The following is an 18,493-nucleotide window of genomic DNA, read 5'->3' as shown; positions in this document are numbered from 1 at the left end:
GTGATTCAGTAACTCTTAGCTGCTGAGGTGGCGGCAGGCCCAAGGACACCCTACATACATCTTAAGAAGGCTAATGGTAGCCCTTTTTTTACAGGTTCTGAGTGCAACAAGTAAGCACCAGAAGAAAGAACCTCTAGAGTTAGAAAAGCACCTGAATATTCAACTGCTCTGGACTTCGGCAATCAAATGGGCTGAGGCTTCAATAAATATATGGTAGCACTAGAGACCAGGAGAAAAGGCAATGTAAGAGAGAGCCTGCTATTATTTATGTAGCAAAAAGTTCAAAGACATGATCCAGAAAGAGCTGGTGTTGAAACATCGCCAGTTTTGCTGAAATATGGACTTAGAGTGCTAAATCAAACTTAATGATCAATGTAAAACTTGTTTTTTTTTGACCTCTTTCTTTTGTTTATCCATTCCTATCTATCAAAGAATCTTAGATGGATAACCTATAGGATAGTCAAAGGGAAGGCGAGCAGCAAGGTCATTGATTTAAGAAATTGCAAAGTGGTAAAGTCAGAAGGAAAGGCAAAGGTGATCCTGGGAAGGAGTATGGCCAATTGGGTCAAAATCCAAAGAAAAACAAGGGTGGAGAAGGATTCCTGGCATTGGGATAATAATATGGATTCAGGGTAGATAGTTTCTGATGAGGGAGAGGGAATGTTAGCCAGGAGCCTCTGACCTTTTTTCAATCCCCTCAAAGACGGGGTATTAGGGCAACATTTCCCATCTATATAATTTTCAGATTTTTCCCTTAAAGAACAAAAAAATACATTTCCTCAAGGAAGTTATTATCCGTAGCCACCCTTCTTTGAATACAACAGTAAGAAATTAGACATGTCCTACATATCCAGCAATAGGTAATTGGTTAAAAAGTGGTGAGATATACACTATGAAGTCATCCAATGGAAGCATGTTTGCATGCATTTAAAACATCTCATATTTAGAAGAATATATATCAACACAACAACATATTTTTATTACTTTAAGTGAAAAGAGCAGATTATAAAACAATGGATTTTTTTTTTGCACGGGTAGGCTCCGGGAATTGAACCCAGGTCTATGGCATGGCAGGTAAGAACTCTGCCTCTGAGTTACCATCACACTACCCACAAATTAGATTTTAATATCACATAATTTTTTTTCTCTGCACATACTTTATATCATGGATCTCAGACTTAAGTTGGTTCACTAGGCTGCAGCCCACCTGATCAAGCCAAAGCCTGGGATATTAGCTTTATCCACACAACAGTACTCTTGGTTTCCTTCCTAATGATACCAAATAAAAAGTTCTCTACTTATGAAGATGTTCTGAACTTAAATATGATGAAAATTTTACCTTGTGCCAGCCTTTTAAAGGCCATTTTCTTTTCTTTAGCATAAAACCTTCATGTTTGTCTGGTTTTTGGACATTGGTTTGGCCTATTTTCAGCCCTTCTATAATTTCCCAGCTGTCTGCTTCCTGAGAAGAAAGAAGAAAACCAAATCACATGTTTCCAGGTGATTTTGACACACATAAAGTAAGTTCTTGAATAGAAGTTGCATTTGAACCAACACTCAACCGCTAACAGTAAATGTTGCAAGGTAAATTCCAACAACACACAAAGCTATGCACTTTTAATCAAAGTTCAAATGAGTTGTTTTTCTAAAATGTATTTTATATTATCAAAACAAACAACATACAAACATAAACATTCTTACCATACAAACATTCCGTATATGGTATACAATCAATGGCTCACAATATCATCACATAGTAGATATTCATCACCATGATCACTCTTGGGAACAGTTGCATCACTCCAGAAAAAGAAACAAAAAGAAAAAAGGCACACATACCATACCTCGCCTTATCCCTCCCTCTCATTGACCACTAGTATTTCCATCTACTCAATAGATAAAATGAGTTTTTAAGGCAGATTTGGTTGGAGGTATGCAGGGTCCATCAAAGACTTGTTGGAGCCACCTTGTCTATTTGGGGTAGAATGGAATTTTGATTGCCTGTACTCAAAATGTTCAAAATGCTTTTTTCCAGACAGTTAATCTCTGGGCACAGAGGCACTTTAAAATTTTAAAATAAAACTGTTTGATGACAAATGTAGTAGTTGTGTGGACCTGATTTTCTGTTTAGAACTGAATAGGCTACAGTGGGTCTAAAGAAGTTCTACTGCTATTAACACTAATGAGCAGTGCAGTGATCATCTTCTTCCTTTTGATGAGGCTCCATGTTTCAGACTGCACATAAAATATCATGCTCACTCCACACACACCGGGACACATGCACCATTTGGAGCCCATGGAGAGAGCAACAGACTGCAGGGACAGACATCTGGGTTCCAGAGTCCATACTATCACCCTCCTACGTAAACAACTGTGACTAGATCACAATTTCCTGTCTACAAGACGTATACATTTTGTTCATTTAGGGTGTCATAAAAAATTTTTTTTTAATGAGTTGCCAATATTAAAAAATCAGAAGCCTTCATATTTTAAAGCCCCAAACTTCTAGCATTTTCTGAAAGCCTATAAAATCTGGCAATACTGGGACTGCCCTGAGTGAAGCCTGCCTATCCTCATGCCACAGTCCCTATTAAACCTGCTTCCCTGTTACCTACCTGAACCTTAGTGACTTTCTAAGTTTTAAAAGCCCAGGACCAGGTGATTTCTAAGGTCCCATGAAGCATCAAAATAGCCATTGACCAATCAAACACTCCAACAAGCCCATATTCTAGACCTCATGCATTGTCTAGTGACACCAAGGACTGTGATGGTACCCTTTTACTAAAAAGAAGCTGATTGTGATAACATATATACAACATAAAATTTCTCATTTTAGCCACTTTCATATGTATAATTAATGATATGAATTACATTCACAATATTTTGCTATCATCACCACCATCCATTACCAAAACTTTTTCATCATCCAGTAGTGCCCTTTTAACAATTAAGCAAAAGTAGTAGCTCTTGAAGAAGGAACAATAAAGACTTTTCTATCCTGTGTATAACTGCTGCAATCCTAACTGCAGGGCAATGAGGTAAATCTCTCAGTATAACCTGCTCTTCAGCCTCAGCTTCCAAAAGCAGAATGTTGCCATAAATTGGGCAGGGCTCTCTGTAGAATGACCATCCCAAACTTTGAAAGTTAACTTATGAAAAGATATGTCCTAGCAGAAATTATCCTTAGACCACAGAACAAGGGCCTCAGCAGGAATGGCGAATAGATTTCAACTCAGGGCAGATGGCTTTATGGCTCCCAAAACCCTACTGAAAGCCTGTGAGCTCCAACAGGGCTCAGAGGCAAAGACAACACAATCGCTGAGGGGACAGGAGGGAGAGGGCTGCACATTCACCTCCAATTTTTCGTTTCTCATCTTTCTCCTCTCATCACAGAAGCTGCTTACCCTATGGCAAGTCATCTGTCTAAGTCCCCATATGGGTCAGCTGCGTGGCGTTTTTGCATAAAGCTTTATGTTTCCAAGAGAAGGGGCTGAATATTGCTTAATTCTAATGTCATTAAGCATAGGATATGGTCCTGGCCCCTGAAAAGCCTTCTAAACCCAACATCATGTGTCTGTCCTCCATGCTCAACCCACCTCCCATGAGGGAAGTTAGTCTGAGACTAGTATCATCCTTTCATCTTCCTGGTCATCCCCGATGAGGGAACTTTACATCCTCAAGAAACACACCTACTGGTGTTCATTTGGCTGACATTAAGAACCCTTTCAAGGGTCTACAAATTTCACTGTATATAAGAAAACAATCCAAGAAATCATTTTAGATTTGGAGTTAATTACATTAGAAACTGTGATTTGATCTGGTCAAAATGGTTAACTAATATCAGTGATTTGATTTTAATGCTTCTGATGAGACAATTTCAGGCTGCACACCAAGTTTTTGTACAACACTTTACAAGTGCAAGTGTGGTTTTATCATTCCGAGTACTAAGCAGACCACTTTGGCACTTCATTTTGAAATATTGAATTGCATTTAACAAATAGGCATTACTTATGAAAAATTTTGGAATAATTAGAGAAATGGTAGGTTCTTATGAAAAGGCCAATATTTTTGGTTTTCTACTCTCACCAAAAAGCAGATAATATTCTATTCCATAAATATGTTGAATTTTTCCTGATTTCTTTTTCAGTCTGGAATAACCAAGAGATTAAAATAATAACTCTCCATATATGTGTAAATATACTCATTAGCACTCTCTTTGTTTTTAGAGAGATATGAGCTGTATTTAATGACATTTCTATTTTTGGTGGCCCCATTCATACATAACGTCTCTAAAAGAACTGGCTAGATATTATTTGGAATCTTATTTGTTCATCTTTGATTTATTCCCTGTGTACACGTGATGAAGAAAACACTGTGTAACTTGTGCAAATGGAAACAATAAGAGCAAATGCTTTAAAAAAAACACTATTTTTTAGTACATCTAATTAGATGTACTAATAAGTTAGTACATCTAATTTATTAAAAATAATGAATACATTATTAGTACATCTAATGAATATTAGTACATCTAATTAGATGTACTAATAAATTAGTACATCTAATTTATTAAAAATAATGAATACTATCTTTACAGAGAAAACAATCTTAGATATATCATGCAATAATCCCTGCATAGTATATCACGTATATAGTTAAGAGTACACCAAGAATATATTGAGAACATCAAGTAAAGAGATTCTGTAGGTCTGAAGTAGGTCATAAACATATGTAAGTAAAACTCCACAGGTAAGTGATATGAATCCCTCACTGGCCCAGAAAAGCTAGATTCAAATTAACAAAGTAAATTTTATGACACACATAGAAACGTTTTTTGAATTTTTTTCCTAATTAAACTCATAAGGCAATAACAGCCTGCCTCTATGGAACTATAGCTACTGATTTCTGTCATAGTGGTTTCTTCTTCTTTGGAAGTTTAATTGCAGAGCCTTTTTTAAAAAAGAGCTAAGATTGAAAAGGCTAAAAGTTAAAATGTATTTCTTAAGCTTAAAGGCTCTGAACAAATAATTTCATCCTCGGATACAATTACGACTAAAGACCTGCAAAAGAAACAGAAAATAATTCTAAAATATTAATAAACTTAAATAAACTGTCAAACTAACAAAGAGGCAAAAGGACAAAACCAGAGCAAACAATATTATTCCTATTTCAATTACAAATGATGACAATGTTACAAGTAAGGTGTGTAAGAAATGAAACCACCCACTGCAGTACAAGATAGAACTTTCTATGTTCTATTTTTGTTATGTTCAAAATTTCCCCTCTATACTTAGTAGACTAGGTCTATCTTAAGAAAGCTAAAATTCCCTTTCTAAAAGTTGAAGATTTTATGTGTGTGTGTGTGTGTGTGTGTAATTTCAAGATTAATTTTCTGCCTAAAAGTCTCCAACTTTTCTAGGTTAATTTATAAAATAAACATTCAAACGCCTAGAAGTAATGTCAGTATTTGACCTGAGTCAAATATATAAATATTTTTGCTTTCATAGAAAATTTTAATGTTCTTCCACCACCCCCCAGTGCCTAGGAAGCCCCTATTCTCTGAGAGATGGTGGGATGCTGTGGTATATGGATTGGATGTGGACCTCTACATTGATGGGGCCCCAGGAGACACAGTATACATAGTAGACAACACAACAAGGCTTTCTTAGTCCTACCGCAAGACCCAAATGGGCAACAACTTGGAGATTCATGAGAAGGGGATGCTGTTGATGCCCCACCCAAGTCCCGTTATCAGGCCAGTGGACCTTTGCCCCAGCTGCTAAGACTGTGCGCGCTGTGAACTGGTAGTGAGTGAGCAGTCCCTTCCACTACAGCTGAGACTCCCAGCCTGGGAAGTCTCTATGACTGCCTCTCTATGACTGAAAGACACAGGGTACAAATGACAAAGGGACTAAAAGATCCCCCTTGGCTCAGGTGAGACCAATTCTAGGTACAGTCCATGCTTCAGAGCTCTCCATGGGATCAGACTGAAGGTAGACTCCAACTGAAATCCACTCCTGTCAGCTTCTACCCCTGCCCTATCTTCTTCCCTCACTCCTTTCTCCTGAAAATACCCCCTCAGTATATCACAAGCACCCTAAGCTCCGTCTCAGGCTCTGCTTCAAGATTCTTATCTAAGACCTAAGGTAGAATTCAGACATAAATGTGGTAAGCACAGAGACAGGGTGCACAAGATAGTCTGGCTAGGGAGTTGATGAACAGCCTTTGAAAAATAGTTTCTGTGGGTGTCACTTAAAGAGGAATGGACGTTTAGCATCCCTTTAGGAAGGGAAGAGACACAGTACAACAATCTGGGCGAGGATGATAGAAGAAGCAGACACCCAGCACTGGAAGAAAGAAAAGAGCATGACAAGTGTAGGAAACTATAAGCAGTTGCATGTAACTGGAGTATAAGTCTTCTTTTCTCTGTGTGTCTTTATCAGAACAGAGGGTCTCGATTTCTCTGTTCTGTCAAACACTTTCCAGCTACCTGACTCTGGACAATACAATACTCAGTTTCCTTATGAGCAAAAGAATAATAATATTAGTACCCACTTTATCAACTTGTGACGACTGAGAGAATGCATGTACTAATCCAGTACCTGGCACACAGTAGGTGCTCAATAAATGTTAACTGCCTTTTTCATTGCCCCTATATTTACTTATTCTTTCTCTCACTTTCAACTGTCTATAAAAGTTTCAAAGAGATTATTTGTTATTGTTACCAAGCAGGCATTTTCTACTGGCCATCGAAATGGAAATGATCAACGATTCTTCATTTCTCTCGAAATTATTTCTTAGAGTTTAATAACTCCCCCCGTTATTAACTTAACAGCCTACTCCTATCTGACAGAAAAAACTTCACAGCTTGCAATGTCCCTATAGTATAAAGAGGTACAAGTATATGTATATTTCTCAATTCTAGGGTAGCAGTGTACTTTTCTGCCCTTTTCTGTTTAGTATTTCTAAAACAGGGAAAAGAAAACTTTACTACCCTAGTATTGTGGAATAAAAGATTATGTTTAACATAGGAAAAGCAAAGAGGAATGATAAGTTACACAATTTAAGACATTAATCCTCTTTGGAAATATGAGAATTCAAAATCTGCATGCATTCTATTTTCAGAGTTCCTTGATAAGGTCGCCAGCCCAACAAAAATCGCAGGAAATCAGTTGAGGGTTTGGAGATAAGTAGGATGGCATCTGCTCAGCTTTTCTTTATGATCTTTGCATTTGAGACATAAATGCATTTAGATGTTTCCTTAGTCCAAGGGAAGAGAAGCCTGTGGGGAGGGAACATTGGTTTCCACGAAAGGGAAAACATTTTACTAAATAATCTGCAGTGTTCTCCCCTGAACTCACTCCTAAAAAGGTCAAATACGAGGAGACTAGAACCCTGAATGTGTAACAGCCCCTCTGTGTAGGTACTACGTCACCTGACAGGTGGTGTAGTGCTTACAAGCATTGGCTGTAGAGTTAGACAAATCTTAGTTTGAATCTCTGCTCTGCTCCTTACCAGCTTTTTTTGACTTTGAGAAAGTTACAAACTCTCACTTTTCGTATTTGTAAAATGTAATAAATACCTATGCTTCAGAAAGTTTTTATAAGGATTAGATTAAAAAGAATAATGCATTTAAACTCGTAACAGTATCTGGTATGCAGTATGTGGCTAATAAATAGTAGCTATCATCATCATCATCACCATCATCATCATCATTACAGGACTCAGTGATCTCTATTAGCCCTGCATTGAACTATTCAATTATCTCTCCAAGAGGAAATTTAAATAGGTTCCCTTACCTTCTTCCTCTCAATTAAAGATAATTTTGGAACTTTGGATATAACCATACAAATCTCCCAAAAATGTACATTCCCTCCATTGCCTCCTTACTCAGGGCAGAGAAACCCTACAAATTAGGGCAAAAAGAAATGGAAGGCTAACCCTGCAACTGGCTTCACAGCTATATAAGGAGTCAGGTGTAAAAGTTATTTACAGTTCAGGTGGTCCCCCACAGCAGGCACTGTGCTCCCTGAGAAAGCACCAAGCTCTGTCACTGACCTTGGAGAGGAGAACTGGCTCCGGTTCTAGCAACTGCCGACTTACAGAGGGCTCGGTGCTGGAGGAAGCAGTCCTTTCCAATATATGGATACTCTGAAAATACATGAAAATAAAGCCCAGGATTAGATGTGGTTGGACAAGGGGTGGGATCATATGGATCAAAGTAAAGGCTGTAAACTGTATTACAAACAGCGAGTTCCCTAGGAGACCAAACTCAGCAGCAGCCACCAGAACAAGGTCAGATTGCACCTGTCCCTCTGATTTGCTGCTGAACTTTTGCAGCAATGCTGGCTTCAGTCTTCTTCTGTAAGAGCAATATCCACTGAAAAACTTCAGGACACAAATAACAAAAAGAAACAGTAAGTGTGAACTTTTAAGAATAAATTTATGAGAATGGTACCTCTCACTACTTAGAAAAAGAGAAAGTCTAAGTAAAAAAAAAAAAGTCCTGAGCTTTAAACCCATTCAGTCTCTAGAATTTTTTATAGAACTGCAGAGAAGAAAGTACCTCATCAAATACAGTAAATAGCAGATGTCTATTATGAAGACTATAGAGAGCATTTATAGATTAATCAATATGACAATATTCTAACAGGCAAAGTATAGGAATAGGCAACTTCTCCAGAACATGTGAAAAGATATTCAATCTCAGAAGCATTTAAAGCAATGAAAATCAAAACAATAAGATTTTTCACCCAGGATTAGTTTGTGCATGGTGAAAAGGGACTATAAATTTGGTATACTGGGGCAAAATTCCTCTGTCTGACAGAACTGTAAAATCTAGAAAACAAGTTATCTGCTTCCAATGGTGGGACAAGCAGCGGATAGGATTTCCATTCCAGTAGGAAGAAATTAGGAGGAAAACAGGGATCATGGGTCCTAAACAAGTTCAAAACCCAGCTGTTGAAATCTAACTCCATTAGATTTCAATGTCTGAGAATCATCTATGGATCGCTGTTTTGCTCTCTAGGCCTGACGGAGTGGCAGCTCTACCCCTTCTAAGCACCGGTATGGCAGTCAGGCTCATGCAGATGCCGGGGCACAGGACTCAGCATCACTGAACACTGGCGTGGTGACGCGTTTCCTGAGTGATGGGGCACAAGGCCCGCCCCCTCCAAGCACTGGGGTAGACGGCCTGCCCACACCAAGCACACACTTGTGGGTAGGCCCATTCTCATGGTCCAAAAAGATCTTTTTGGTGCAGACGATTGCTTCCATGGCTCGGCCCTTGAAGTTATTCTTCCTTCAATTCATCCCTCCTTTGCTCCTGTCAATCTCAGCAGTTCTGCTTATACAAATATTGCAAATACCTTGTCTGCTATGCATATAGTTCCAGGAGATCTAAAGCATTAGACAATAGAACTTTTCAGAGATCCTCCCTGGATCACTGCATCACCAAACCTTGGCTTACACTGAAATGGCTGACTGCATCAGTGCTCAGCCATACCCCCTTTATCAAAGGGTTGTTCAGCTAAATTCCCACATGGAGCACTTACTTCCTGAAAGCTCAGGGAGATCCTGATGGAGCCACTTCAGGCTCTAATTTCAGAGCATGCTATCTGGATAGGCTAATTTTCCAAACCGTCAACTGCTGGTTTCTTTGTACTGAACAGTTCAATCCTCAGTTTATCTCTTTTTCTTATTTCACTGTAAGCTGCAAGGAGAAACCAAGCTATACCTTTCATGCTTAGCTTGGAAATCTCAGCTATACATCCAAGTTCACTGCTTCCATCCAAGAAGAGAACACAATTTCACTAGGTTCTCTGCCATTTTATAACAAGGATCGCCTTTCTTCCAATTTCCAATAACACATTCATCATTTTCTTTCAAGGCCTCATCGGCCTTACTTTTAACTTCCACATTTCTACTCTACCCGTTCCATCAAACACCTCACAATCCTTCAGCTTCTCCCATAATCCAAATTCTGAAGCTGTCTCCACATTTTCAGATATCTGTCATAACAAAATCCCACTTTCTGGGGTTTTGTATTCATTTTTGGTTGTTAAAACAAATGTATTCGTTCTTGGTTGCTAAAACAAATACCATATAATAGGTTGGCTTAACAACAGGAATTTATTAGTTCACAGTTTCAGAGGCTAGAAGGCTTCCTTCCTCAGAGTGTCGGTATCTTCTCACTGGCCAGCAATCTTTGGGGTTCCTTGGCTTTTCTGTCACATGCCAATATACTTGGTGGTGTCTCCTCCTTCCTTTTCTGGATTCTGTTGACTTCCAGTTTTCGGCTTCTCCCTGTGGCTTCCCTTTCTCCATGCCCAATTCCCTTTGCTTATAGGAACCTCAGCAATACTGCATTAAGGCCTGCCTTCATTCAGTTTGGGCACACCTAAATGATTAATATCTTTGATGGGTCTATGTACAAATGGGTTCAAACCCACAGGACGAGGAACTGGGAACTGAACATGCCTTTTGTAGGTGACTTGATTCAATCTCCAACAAACAAGGTATTATTTTCCTTTTTTATTCTCATTCTCTCACTAGTGCACAGTGGAGTTTTCCAGATGATACATCACATGTAATATTCTAACATATTAAAAACAGAAACAGATGTGAGAGTCTTGTGTCTTTTATTAAGCCAGAGAGATTTATAAAATGTAAATTAATACCATTCTTCTCACTAAAACCTTTTTTTTTTTTTTTTTAACATGGGCAGGACCTGGCAATCAAAGCTAGGTCTCCTGCATGGCAGGCAAGAGCTCTGCCTGCTGAGCCACTGTGGCCCGCCCTCACTAAAACTTTTTGTTTTGGAAATAGAGGTGTGATTGCTAGGTTCAGGTGTCAGCTTGGCCAGGTGATGGCTCCCGGTTGTCCGGTCAGGCAAGCACTAGCCTAACCATTACTGTAAGGATATTTCATGGCTGGTTGATGAACCAGAAGGTTCATTTATTAAATTAGTCAGTTGACTGCAGCTGTGGCTGATTAGTCTGTGATCAACTAAGGATGTGCCTCCCACAAATGAGATAATACAATCAGTTGGATGTGATCCACTCAATTGAAGACTTTTAATAAGGGGAAAGAATTTTCACCATTTCTTCAGCTAGCTAGCCTCTCCTGTGCACCCATCACTGGAGTTGCCAGTCTCATAGCCTGTCCTAAGGATTTGGGACTCCTGCATTTCTACGATTTTATGAGACACTTTCATACAGCTTACATTTACAGGTATCTCCTGTTGGTTCTCTTTTCCTAATAGAGAATTTTTTAAATAAAAAATGTTATTTATGTTTACATCTTGGGTCTACTGTTATTTTGAAATAAATTAACTATTATTAAACATTATCCATTTGGAAATCTAATACACTGTATACTGATAGATATAACTCATGTAAGAAAAGCTCTTTCAACTTCCTGGAAGATGGCGGCTTAGTAAGACGCGCGGATCTTAGTTTCTTCTCCAGGACACCTACTAGGGGAGTAGAAACGATACAGAAGCGCCCAAAGCCACAAGAGAGATAAAAAAGACAGCGTACCCCATCCTGGAACGGCTGGCTGGCTGAGAGAAGCAGCTCGGGTGAGATCGCCGAGGCGCGCGGGCCTTACCGGGCGGGGTGGCAAGCGGCCGGAGTTACTCCCTTCCCCCTTCCCGGGCCGGCTGGGAGAATTGGAGAGGCGGTCCCCTGAAACAAAGACGGCTGGCGCCCACACCACGCGCAGCCCCCAGACCAACTGAGAGAATTGGATCGGAAACCCCCAGGCCGCGGAGAACGGTGACGGGTGGGGGAGGCCCCTTCCAAACCCATGACTCCCGGGGAACGTGCACTCTCTCGGGCGGGCCGCTGCCGCTGGCGCCCTCCCGCCACGCTTGTTGCCCAGGGCCGACTAGGAAATTCGGACGGGCTCTTTCCCTGGCTGCGGCGACCAGCAACCCTCCCTGCGTTCGGACCCCGGGCCGGCTCAAGCCGCTTCGGCTAGCGAACCCCCAGGACGGCGAGAGTTTTCCAAAGTTTAAGGTCCCACAGCACCTTTTACTGGTGGGACCCGCAGACAAACGTGTGCCACGAGCGCCACCTACTGGGCAGGATAAGAAAAACAGAACCCAGAGATTTCACAGAAAAATATTACAACCTTGCTGGGTCCAACACCAAGAGAAATCTGAATAAATGCCCAGACGCCAGCAGCAGAAGATAACTGTCCGCGCTCAAAAGATTGAGAATATGGCTCAGTCAAAGGAACAAACCAATAGCTCAAATGAGACACAAGAGCTGAGACAACTAATACTGAATATACGAACAGAAATGGAAAACCTCTTCAAAAATGAAATCGATAAATTGAGGGAGGACATGAAGAGGACATGGGCTGAACATAAAGAAGAAATAGAAAAACTGAAAAAACAAATCGCAGAACTTATGGAAGTGAAGGATAAAGTAGCAAACATAGAAAAAATAATGGATAGCTACAATGATAGATTTAAAGAGACAGAAGATAGAATTAGTGATTTGGAGGATGGAACATCTGAATTCCAAAAAGAAACAGAAACTATAGGGAAAAGAATGGAAAAATTTGAACAGGGTATCAGGGAACTCAAGGACAATATGAACCGCACAAATATACGTGTTGTGGGTGTCCCAGAAGGAGAAGAGAAGGGAAAAGGAGGAGAAAAACTAATGGAAGAAATTATCACTGAAAATTTCCCAACTCTTATGAAAGACCTAAAATTACAGATCCAAGAAGTGCAGCGCACCCCAAAGAGATTAGACCCAAATAGGCGTTCTCCAAGACACTTACTAGTTAAAATGTCAGAGGTCAAAGAGAAAGAGAAGATCTTGAAAGCAGCAACAGAAAAACAATCCATTACATACAAGGGAAACCCAATAAGACTTTGTGTAGATTTCTCAGCAGAAACCATGGAAGCTAGAAGACAGTGGGATGATATATTTAAAATACTAAAAGAGAAAAACTGCCAACCAAGACTCCTATATCCAGCAAAATTATCCTTCAAAAATGAGGGAGAAATTAAAACATTCTCAGACAAAAAGTCACTGAAAGAATTTGTGACCAAGAGACCAGCTCTGCAAGAAATACTAAAGGGAGCACTAGAGTCAGATACAAAAAGACAGAAGAGAGAGATATGGAAAAGAGTGTAGAAAGAAGGAAAATCAGATATGATATATATAATACAAAAGGCAAAATGTTAGAGGAAAATATTATCCAAACAGTAATAACACTAAATGTCAATGGACTGAATTCCCCAATCAAAAGACATAGATTGGCAGAATGGATTAAAAAACAGGATCCTTCTATATGCTGTCTACAGGAAACACATCTTAGACCCAAAGATAAACATAGGTTGAAAGTGAAAGGTTGTTGGGGGCGGGCCGCGGTGGCTCAGCGGGCAAAGTGCTTGCCTGCTATGCCGGAGGACCTCGGTTCGATTCCCGGCCCCAGCCCATGTAACAAAAACGGAGAAACAGAATACAATAAAACAAGAAAATGTTTAAAGATGTTTCCCTTTCTTCCTTCCTTCCTTCCTTCTATCCTTCCTTCCTTCTCTCTGTCTTTAAAAAAAAAAAAAAAAAAAAAAAAAAAGAAAGTGAAAGGTTGGGAAAAGATATTTCATGCAAATAACAACCAGAAAAGAGCAGGAGTGGCTACACTAATATCCAACAAGTTAGACTTCAAATGTAAAACAGTTAAAAGAGACAAAGAAGGACACTATATACTAATAAAAGGAACAATTAAACAAGAAGACATAACAATCATAAATATTTACGCACCGAATCAGAATGCCCCAAAATACGTGAGGAATATACTGCAAACATTGAAAAGGGAAATAGACTCATATACCATAATAGTTGGAGACTTCAACTCACCACTCTCATCAAGGGACAGAACATCTAGACAGAGGATCAACAAAGAAATAGAGAATCTGAATATTACTATAAATGAACTAGACTTAATAGACATTTATAGGACATTACATCCCACAACAGCAGGATACACATTTTTCTCAAGTGCTCATGGATCATTCTCAAAGATAGACCATATGCTGGGTCACAAAGCAAGTCTTAACAAATTTAAAAAGATTGAAATCTTACACAACACTTTCTCGGACCATAAAGGAATGATGTTGGAAATCAATAATAGGCAGAGTGCCAGAAAATTCACAAATACGTGGAGGCTCAACAACACACTCCTAAACAACGACTGGGTCAAAGAAGAAATTGCAAGAGAAATTAGCAAATACCTCGAGGCGAATGAAAATGAAAACACAACATATCAAAACTTATGGGACGCAGCAAAGGCAGTGCTAAGAGGGAAATTTATTGCTCTAAATGCCTATATCAGAAAAGAAGAAAAGGCAAAAATTCAGGAATTAACTATCCATTTCGAAGAACTGGAGAAAGAACAGCAAGCTAACCCCAAAGCAAGCAAAAGGAAAGAAATAACAAAGATTAGAGCACAAATAAATGAAATTGAAAACAATAGAGAAAATCAATAAGGTCAGAAGTTGGTTCTATGAGAAAATCAATAAGATTGATGGGCCCTTAGCAAGATTGACAAAAAGAAGAAGAGAGAGGATGCAAATAAATAAGATCAGAAATGGAAGAGGAGACATAACTACTGACCTCACAGAAATAAAGGAGGTAGTAACAGGATACTATGAACAACTTTACGCTAATAAATACAACAATTTAGAGGAAATGGACGGGTTCCTGGAAAGACATGAACAACCAACTTTGACTCAAGAAGACATAGATGACCTCAACAAACCAATCACAAGTAAAGAAATTGAATTAGTCATTCAAAAGCTTCCTAAAAAGAAAAGTCCAGGACCAGATGGCTTCACATGTGAATTCTACCAAACGTTCCAGAAAGAATTAGTACCAATTCTCTTCAAACTCTTCAAAAAAATCGAAGTGGAGGGAAAACTACCTAATTCATTCTATGAAGCCAACATCACCCTCATACCAAAACCAGGCAAAGATATTACAAAAAAAGAAAACTACAGACCAATCTCTCTAATGAATACAGATGCAAAAATCCTCAATAAAATTCTAGCAAATCGTATCCAACAGCACATTAAAAGAATTATACATCATGACCAAGTAGGATTCATCCCAGGTATGCAAGGATGGTTCAACATAAGAAAATCAATTAATGTAATACACCATATCAACAAATCAAAGCAGAAAAATCACATGATCATCTCAATTGATGCAGAGAAGGCATTCGACAAGATTCAACATCCTTTCCTGTTGAAAACACTTCAAAAGATAGGAATACAAGGGAACTTCCTTAAAATGATAGAGGGAATATATGAAAAACCCACAGCTAATATCATCCTCAATGGGGAAAAGTTGAAAACTTTCCCCCTAAGATCAGGAACAAGACAAGGATGTCCACTATCACCACTATTATTCAACATTGTGTTGGAGGTTCTAGCCAGAGCAATTAGACAAGAAAAAGAAATACAAGGCATCAAAATTGGAAAGGAAGAAGTAAAACTATCACTGTTTGCAGACGATATGATACTATACGTCGAAAACCCGGAAAAATCCACAACAAAACTACTAGAGCTAATAAATGAGTACAGCAAAGTAGCAGGTTACAAGATCAACATTCAAAAATCTGTAGCATTTCTATACACTAGTAATGAACAAGCTGAGGGGGAAATCAAGAAACGAATCCCATTTACAATTGCAACTAAAAGAATAAAATACCTAGGAATAAATTTAACTAAAGAGACAAAAAACCTATATAAAGAAAACTACAAAAAACTGCTAAAAGAAATCACAGAAGACCTAAATAGATGGAAGGGCATACCGTGTTCATGGATTGGAAGACTAAATATAGTTAAGATGTCAATCCTACCTAAATTGATTTACAGATTCAATGCAATACCAATCAAAATCCCAACAACTTATTTTTCAGAAATAGAAAAACCAATAAGCAAATTTATCTGGAAGGGCAGGGTGCCCCGAATTGCTAAAAACATCTTGAGGAAAAAAAAACGAAGCTGGAGGTCTCGCGCTGCCTGACTTTAAGGCATATTATGAAGCCACAGTGGTCAAAACAGCATGGTATTGGCATAAAGATAGATATATCGACCAATGGAATCGAATAGAGTGCTCAGATATAGACCCTCTCATCTATGGACATTTGATCTTTGATAAGGCAGTCAAGCCAACTCACCTGGGACAGAGCAGTCTCTTCAATAAATGGTGCCTAGAGAACTGGATATCCATATGCAAAAGAATGAAAGAAGACCCATCTCTCACACCCTATACAAAAGTTAACTCAAAATGGATCAAAGATCTAAACATTAGGTCTAAGACCATAAAACAGTTAGAGGAAAATGTTGGGAGATATCTTATGGATCTTACAACTGGAGGCGGTTTTATGGACCTTAAACCTAAAGCAAGAACACTGAAGAAGGAAATAAATAAATGGGAACTCCTCAAAATTAAACACTTTTGTGCATCAAAGAACTTCATCAAGAAAGTAGAAAGACAGCCTTCACAATGGGAGACAATATTTGGAAATGATATATCAGATAAAGGTCTAGTATCCAGAATTTATAAAGAGATTGTTCATCTCAACAACAAAAAGAAAGCCAACCCAATTACAAAATGGGAAAAAGACTTGAACAGACACCTCTCAGAAGAGGAAATACGGATGGCCAAGAGGCACATGAAGAGATGCTCAATGTCCCTGGCCATTAGAGAAATGCAAATCAAAACCACAATGAGATATCATCTCACACCCACCAGAATGGCCATTATCAACAAAACAGAAAGTGACAAGTGCTGGAGAGGATGCGGAGAAAGAGGCACACTTATCCACTGTTGGTGGGAATGTCAAAGGGTGCAACCACTGTGGAAGGCAGTTTGGCGGTTCCTCAAAAAGCTGAATATAGAATTGCCATACGACCCAGCAATACCATTGCTAGGTATCTACTCAAAGGACTTAAGGGCAAAGACACAAACGGACATTTGCACACCAATGTTTATAGCAGCGTTATTTACAATTGCAAAGAGATGGAAACAGCCAAAATCTCCATCAACAGAAGAGTGGCTAAACAAACTGTGGTATATACATACGATGGAATATTATGCAGCTTTAAGACAAGATAAACTTATGAACCATGTAATAACATGGATGGACCTAGAGAATATTATGCTGAGTGAATCCAGCCAAAAACTAAAGGACAAATACTGTATGGTCCCACTGATGTGAACGGACATTCGAGAATAAACTTGAAATATGTCATTGGTAACAGAGTTCAGCAGGAGTTAGAAACAGGGTAAGACAATGGGTAATTGAAGCTGAAGGGATACAGACTGTGCAACAGGACTAGATACAAAAACTCAAAAATGGACAGCACAATAATACCTAATTGTAAAGTAATCATGTTAAAACACTGAATGAAGCTGCATCTGAGCTATAGGTTTTTGTTTTGTTTTGTTTGTTTTGTTTTGTTCTTACTATTATTACTTTTATTTTTTTCTCTATATTAACATTCTATATCTTTTTCGGTTATGTTGCTAGTTCTTCTAAACCAATGCAAATGTACTAAGAAATGATGATCATGCATCTATGTGATGATGTTAAGAATTAATGATTGCATGTGTAGAATGGTATGATCTCTAAATGTTGGGTTAATTTCTTTTTTTCCGTTAATTAAAAAAAAAAAAAAAGAGAAGGGATAATTGGAGATGAAGGGATACAGACTGTACAACGGGACTGGATATAAAAACTCAGAAATGGACAGCACAATACTACCCAATTGTAATGCAATTATGTTAAAACACTGAATGAAGCTGCATGTGAGGTATAGGTTTTTTGTTTTTGTTTTTTTTGTTTTTTTCTTTCTATTATTGTTTTAATTCTTATTCTGTTGTCTTTTTATTTCTTTTTCTAAATCGATGCAAATGTACTAAGAAATGATGAATATGCAACTATGTGATGTTATTAAGAATTACTGATTGTACATGTAGACTGGAATGATTTCTAATTGTTTTGTTAATTCTTTTTTTAATTAATAAAAAAAAAAAAAAGCTCTTTCAAGTCCTCATTATTTTTTGAGTGTAAAGAGATCCGGATACCAAAAAAGATTGAGAACTGCTGTTCTAGAAGAACTACCATTAACAATTTTGTATTTATTATTCAAATGGAGAGGTTTGATATGTATACAAGTTATGCATATCTTTTCTCAAAATGCTTGTTTTGAGGGACAGCATTAAAAAAAAGCTAGAGATTTCAAAATTTCTTTGCACGTCTTAGTTCAACTTAAACTATACAAATCTACTCATTAATAACCCATAACTATCCTGATACAACAAACAAGCCTATAAAGGAAAGTAAATCTTGTTTCATGTACTTTTAAATACATCTGAGCAGAAGTCTTCTAAAAGTAAATTATATAAATATAAAAATCCCTAAAAGTGTTTTAAAAATGCATCAGTTGATTTTTTGTAAAAAAGAA

General features: G+C 38.3%; 1 protein-coding gene across 9 annotated transcripts in view; it reads right to left on the bottom strand.

Moving 5' to 3' along the window:
- Nucleotides 1-18,493, bottom strand: part of OSBPL6 (oxysterol binding protein like 6) — a 224,105-nt gene that overhangs the window by 60,851 nt on the left and 144,761 nt on the right. For all 9 annotated transcript variants that reach the window (XM_077154279.1, XM_077154285.1, XM_077154283.1 and 6 more), the window contains 2 exons: nucleotides 8,056-8,148; nucleotides 1,340-1,462 (listed from right to left, as the gene is read on the bottom strand). In XM_077154279.1, the coding sequence (XP_077010394.1) occupies nucleotides 1,340-1,462; nucleotides 8,056-8,148 (216 nt within the window). The remainder of the gene's footprint in view (nucleotides 1-1,339; nucleotides 1,463-8,055; nucleotides 8,149-18,493) is intronic.

This window comes from Tamandua tetradactyla, chromosome 3 (genome assembly GCF_023851605.1).
Source record: "Tamandua tetradactyla isolate mTamTet1 chromosome 3, mTamTet1.pri, whole genome shotgun sequence".
Lineage (NCBI taxonomy): Eukaryota > Metazoa > Chordata > Mammalia > Pilosa > Myrmecophagidae > Tamandua > Tamandua tetradactyla.
Note: the sequence above shows the minus strand (reverse complement) of the source record. Positions and strands in the feature narration are given on the sequence as shown.